The sequence below is a fragment of the Fulmarus glacialis genome, unplaced genomic scaffold (genome assembly GCF_000690835.1).
Source record: "Fulmarus glacialis isolate BGI_N327 unplaced genomic scaffold, ASM69083v1 scaffold3508, whole genome shotgun sequence".
Classification (NCBI taxonomy): domain Eukaryota; kingdom Metazoa; phylum Chordata; class Aves; order Procellariiformes; family Procellariidae; genus Fulmarus; species Fulmarus glacialis.
The window spans coordinates 14615-21111 of record NW_009229950.1 but is presented as its reverse complement, the minus strand read 5'-3'; the positions used below and the strand labels follow the sequence as shown (position 1 = coordinate 21111).

Sequence of the window (6497 nt, the reverse complement as noted above, 5' to 3'; positions counted from 1 at the left end):
GAGCAATCCTCGTTCTTTCCAAATGGCTCCATGGGCATGTACTACTCCAAAGGCATATTTAGAATCAGTCCATATATTAATTTTCTTCCCTTTTGACAATTCTAGGGCTCAAGTCAAAGCAATTATTTCGGCCTTCTGTGCAGATGTCCCAATAGGTAAAGATTTAGCCTCTACTACCTTATGGGTGGTAGTCACAGCATATCCAGCCTTACGTTCTCCTTGCTTCACAAAGCTGCTCCCGTCTGTGAACCATGAGTCCTCAACATCCTCCAGTGGTTCTTCGTTCAGGTCTGGTCAACTGGAATAGACAGCTTCCATTGTCTCTAAGCAGTCATGCATCACAGGTTCTGAGGTATCCCCACTGAGGAAAGATGCTGGGTTTACAGTATTAGTAGTCTGTATATTAACGTCATCCTGCTCTACCAAAATAGGGAAGAATTAGCTATTGCTAATAATTTTTCCTCCTATAGCATAGAATAGAGCACCTGCTTGGAGATAAAATTGATCAACAGCATTGGACAGATGATGGGACCCTATCTGAACGAGAGCTCCGGTCAACGCTGCTAGCTTTTGCCTGCACCCATGATATAAGAAACTGTAGAAAAACTGCCACTGAGATGTTTGGGAAGTGGATGAAGTCTAATGGAACAATGAGGTACCACAAAAACTGGTCTTCCCCTTCTTTTATCTGCCTGTTTTCCCATTATCTTGCCACCATTGTTTTTGGGGAAAAAAAAACAACAAAACAACCAAACAAAAAAAACCCACACCACCAACAACTGAATATTGATAAAGCACTTCATTCTGCCTTTTACTGTTGCTCCTATAAAATTAACTGCTGTTTTAAGATGATAGGGAGAACTGTGCTAGAATTTAAAGACTTTGCAGTCTCATTAAGTGTGACTGCAAAACGAGCCACAAATTGCTTTCCTAAGCTGCATGCTCAAGGATGATTACTTATTAGCAATGTCAAAGCATACCTTTTTATCTTGCAGAATTCATTCTGCTCTGGATTCATGTGCATTTTGAGCCACAGAAAATTACTGAGATTTTTGTACAATTTACTGTGCTTTATGTCACTAATATGACTTGCTTTTTCCCAATGACTTAAAGAATTAGACTGGCATGAATTCAGTCCAGCAAACTTAAAATTGCTACAGTATTGAATTGCTCAAAAGAGAGGCATCTCTTTCAAGCTAATCTTTTCATTTTGTGACTTTTCTTCCTTCTTTTCTCAGATGAGCATTTTTATGTCCCCCCTTTTTTTATTTGTTTGTTTTTTTGTTGTTGTTTGGTTTTGGTTCTGGTTTTGTTTTTCCCTGTAGTCTGCCTAGTGATGTTATGAAAGCCATATTTACAGCTGGAGCCAAATCTAGAGATGGCTGGGAATTCCTCCTAAAGATGTACTCCTCTTCAGTTTCTCAAGTAGAGAAAAGCAAAATGATTGAAGCCTTGGCCAGCACAGAAGATGTCAGAAAGCTGATCTGGTATGAAGGAGCCAAAAAGTTGTATGCTGTGTAAATCAAAAGCGTTAAAATCTTCTTTGAAAAAATGTATTGTCTTTTTTGTATTGTTGAAAAAAATTCTGATTGCTGAAGAAAATCTATCCAACACCTCCCTATAGACCAAATCTTAGTACTGTATGGAAGACACCAATGTTGTCCTGCTAGGTGATTTTTGTTACAGGTTTCCTCTCTTAACTTTTCAATGTATTATGTTTTCTGTTACAAGTTGTTAGAATTTACTTCATCTTTTCCAACAACAATGAAAATTCAAGTACTTGGTTTAAAGCTAAGGTCACTCTGATACTTGGAAACTAAAGCTAAGTAAGTACAGTGGTTATAAAATGGAGCACCGGTGTGTTCCAGATGACAGAAGTTGCTTGTTGTTTGATCTATTATATAATCTTTTCCATCTAATTCAGGAGTATCAGGAGAATTGTGAAGATACGAATAGATGTTTTTTCCTGTCCCTTTTCATATGCTTTGTCTTTTAGGTTAATGCAGAATAGCCTTGAAGGAAAAGTCATCAGGGCACAGGAGCTTTCACCTATCATAGCAACTGTTAGCCAGAGTTTGCCTGGATATTTGCTGGCCTGGGACTTTGTCAAAGAGAACTGGGAGAAGCTTACACGGAAGTAAGGCTTTTGATGTAGCCGAAACTTCACACTCACAGTGGCAAAAGCACCTGTTTGCTTCTTTCAAGCGCAAGATAATAAATAGTTGGATTCATATAAGAAGATTTGTATTAAAATTGTAAAGCCTGTTTTAAAATCTGATTTTACAAAAATAACTTGGAATATAAACTTTGAAGTCTCACCAATAGTTGGTGGGACTTTGGAGCCTTCTAGAGCCGCACAGTAATTCTAAAAAATCTTTATTTGAATTTCTGTTAAAAGGATGCTGTCTCTAAGATGCTTGCGGCAGATGCAGGATATTTATGTGGATCAAATGCATTCAAAAGGAGACCCAGGGAATTCATTCAGCATTTATTTTTTCTGTCTTTTACAGCAATCCCAAAACCAAATAACCAAAAAATCCCACTTGCTTTATAAATACATGTTCTCCTTAGCTGGCCTTGAAGGGTACCCAGGAGGAGAGCTGCCCTGCAAGTCTTCAAAAAGCTAACAGTACATGGAAAATTGTATTTCTAAATCCTAGTTTTAATTTGGAACAGTTTCACATTGCTAAAAAAGCTTCTTCTGGAAAAAATTTCTGCTCTAGCAAGCTCTTAATAACCAATATGACAAAATTACTTTGCTTGAAATGAAATCTGGTTGCAATTCAATTCCTGTAGGGTTTTGGAATACATACCACAAATACAGGTCTTGGTATTCAGTGTGTGGTGTCTTCAGTTCTTTACTATTTGAGCTGTGATAGAAGTTTGAAAGTTTTCCATGTCTGTTGCTCTGAAGTTCAGTTTTTAGAGGGATTAGGGGACTAGAGGCTTGGACTTCTGAGACCTTGTATCTTTTTCAAAAAATGAGATATGTAAACTTGCATTTAAGTGCTTTTAATGATTTCCAAACTACTAAAACAAAAAATTAGAAGTAAGATATGTACATATACTGAACCTGCATCTTAAAGCATCTCCTAGTTAAAAATAACTTCTTTGTTTGTATTTAGGTTTCACCTAGGCTCATATACTATCCAGAATATCATTAGCTGGTCAACTTCTCAGTTTGCAACAAAGGCGCATCTACTTGAGGTTGGTGGCTTAATCTACTAGAAAGGGATATTTTCTAGTGCCAGTGCTGTTTTCATTTAATTGTGGGATAAGGAAAACACAGGTCATTTCTGTCCTTGAGGCCCTTTTGCAAGGATCTGCAGCTATTGCTTTCCCTATTTTACACACAGGAAATATATATATAAACATATAATAACATAAACGTGTTGAAGATTACATACTGAGTCTGTGGCAGAGTTGCGTATAGAGTTGAACCCACTTACCTGTTCATACTGTTTTGTTTTCCTGTTCACTCTGTTTCCCAAAATAATGATTTTGGTGTAGATTTTGTAAACAGGCTATGCTTTCTGCATCTCTGGAATGTGATGGAGCACCATAAAAATTTCTTCATGTTATTTTTGCTGTCAACAATCCCAGGGAGCTATTTTGGAGGTTGAGCATCAGTTAAGATCCAGTTAATAGCCATTAGAAATCTCTGTTGTCTTCCCTAACGGGGCCTTGAAGTTAATGTGTCAAGAATGGTTTATGGTTTAGTCTAATGTTTTTGTTCAGATAATTTGGTAGAGATAGTTGTTTAGGGTTTGATCTATAGTATTTTAAGTGTTAGCATTGATAATTAGAATGATCAGTGAATGGGGGTCATTCCCGAGCACTCAAGAGGGTTGCTTGCAACAATCAGTTCTTTGTCGCAGAAAGAGACTCTTTTTTTAGAACTCTGAGTGCTCTGTGATTGCTCTGTGATATGATAAGTGAATATCTGTTTATGGGTGAAATAATTTATCGAAACCAAATGAGTTATTGCTGCAGTTCCCATGAAAAATGCTTTCCTTGTATTTTGGGAACTCCTTTAAGAGGTTTGCTTACTGCATAGATACAAATGATTCTCAGGGATGGATTTCTTGCAACATATGTGTAGCCTTTGCTTCTGAACCTATTTGTGTGGCCAGTGTTGATTTTAATTAAAATTTTCTTTTCCTTTCTTTTCTCTTGCTGTGCAGGTGAAGTCATTTTTTGAGTCAAAATCAGAGGAGAGTTCTCAACTGCGTTGCGTGAAAGAGGCAATTGACACAATTCAGCTCAATATCCAGTGGATGGAGAGGAACTTAGCAAAGCTACAAGAACTGCTGTAGTGCGCTTAATGCTGTGGCGTGTCAGCCATTTAGGAGCTCTGTGGGCAGTTGCTGTGTTTCTTTTGCAAAAGCCAGGGTGAAACCAGGCAACATTGTTTGCACTATTAAGGAGTCTAGATAGCTCAGGGCATGTCTCGGATAAATTTTTATTTTCCTTGGAGCATTTATGAGCAAGATGTAAGTATTTATTCTAAAACTATTTTCATCTATAGACCAAACATCTGCACAAATGATTAAATATGATTTTATATTTGAAACATATGCCCTTTCATTTGGAGTTGTGTTGTAGTTTCTTAGCAGTGGGTTAGTTTTGACAGGTAGGGTCAGAAAGAAGGAAAGAGGTACCGTGAACTGTTACTTCTTTGCAGGCTTCTCATTGAGCAGTAGATTTTTTAATGCAAAACTGTAGGTGGTTTCCACATTTGTAGATACAGAAACTGTTGTGAAACAAAATCATACTTCAGATACCTAAACAGTAGTGGATCTTGTAAAGTACACCAGTTTGAGGCAAAATAAATAAGGTTCCAATTTGATTTAAGTTTGGATTTTTTATTTTCACAGTATTCTTTAGGAATTGCACAAAAAAAAAAAAAATATATCCCTTGCTAATAATATACACTTTGATGTATAAAGTGGCTGGGTAGTAGTATGGAAAAGAAAAACCAGACAGCTAAACCAAGTGATTTAGAGATGGGATTTCCAGAAACACTGATGTGACATTGAAACTTTTACTCTGAATTTATTAGACATTTTTGAGAATCTCATCATTAATCATTGGACTTCAACTGATTTTGCTGTATTGATCTCTGAGCAACTGCGCAAAATTGCATTTTTACAGGTTGGTTCATCTGTTAAACTGACTACTGATTTGTGCCCTTTTGACTACTGATTTTTAATTTCACCACTTGTTGCAGAGGGCCTGCAATTAATAGATATGTCAGCCACTCCATTTGGGTAAACTTCTGGTTTTTCCTTGCCTGCTAGCTCACATATCACAGTATAATTTGTGAACATTGCTCACTCTTTATAACATTAGCTTTAGGAAAGCTTCTCATTTAGATTTTAATGATTTGTTCTTCTGCTGTTGTGAAAAATCTTGTGAGACAAATCTTCAAAGTCTTTTAAAGAAAAGGATCTAAAACCCTAATGTGCTACATTAGAAAGGTGAAATACCTACTGTACGATCTGCAGCTCTTTCAAAAGCAGTGAAAAAGGCCATTTTTGAGGTATAGCATATATATACAATACATGCAAGAGTAAACATACCTTTTTATCTGGAAATCTGTTCTATTCATTTCATTACCGATGCACCTTTTGTGGATTCATGCAAGCAGATCCAGACCTGTTGTTGTCTTATCATCATCCAATTATGTGATCAGTTATAAAATACTCTGAAAGCAGTAACAATTAAAAGTTGTACTATTTTAATTAAACTAATGTAATTTCAGCTACAGTAAATTCTGAAGAATAGTTTGAATTAGAGTTAAATTAATGGACTTAAAAATTTGTCACAGGGTAATTCTAATTGAATGCTTTCATTTATGAAACTACAGCATTGGCTGTTTATTTGGTTAGCAAAAATTGTAAGCTATGATTGCTTAAACCATACCATGCTTTTCCCATCTTTTCAGAATATCTGTCAAAACTCCTGGAAAAGAAATTCCTCATTTTCCAGCTCTACATTAGAATTGCTGATGTCATTTTTAATCTTGATATTATCCGAAAGAATGTTAGACCTTAAGAGTGTACAAACACTTGTTTGCCCAAAAGGCCCAGAAATGAATTTTTACATGCACTGAAGAAGGAACTGAAGTATGAGCATTCAATATAACTCATACTTCCGTATAAGTTATGGAATTAGAATTGTAATTAAGTATGTTCTTGGAAATTTTGTACTGCCATGTGTTGCAGCTTCATTTCCTCCTTTATTTTAAGCTCTTGGAAACTCTACAGAAATATTAGTTCCATCTTTGCATATTTGTGTGTGTGTGTGTGTATATATATGTCATCTCTTTTTCTTTCTAGTCACTTCTTCATATTAAATGAGAAGTCAGTAGTAAAGTTTCACTTTTCTATCCCTTCTATCCCTTCACATGTGTTTTACCTCATCCCTGACCTGCAGTATTGAGGCATATAAAATTTAAAATGGAAACTGTGGAGGAAGATTCCATCTTCCTGCTC

At 36.2% G+C, this 6497-nt stretch overlaps 1 protein-coding gene across 1 annotated transcript; it reads left to right on the top strand.

Annotated features, from left to right (window-relative positions):
- Positions 1-1430: 1430 nt before the first annotated feature.
- Positions 1431-4618, top strand: LOC104081320 (leucyl-cystinyl aminopeptidase-like). Its single transcript, XM_009584018.1, has 4 exons — positions 1431-1487; positions 1997-2137; positions 3126-3207; positions 4185-4618. The coding sequence occupies exons 1-4, from the start codon at positions 1441-1443 to the stop codon at positions 4314-4316; spliced, it is 402 nt and encodes a 133-aa protein (XP_009582313.1). The 5' UTR covers positions 1431-1440; the 3' UTR covers positions 4317-4618.
- Positions 4619-6497: the final 1879 nt, after the last annotated feature.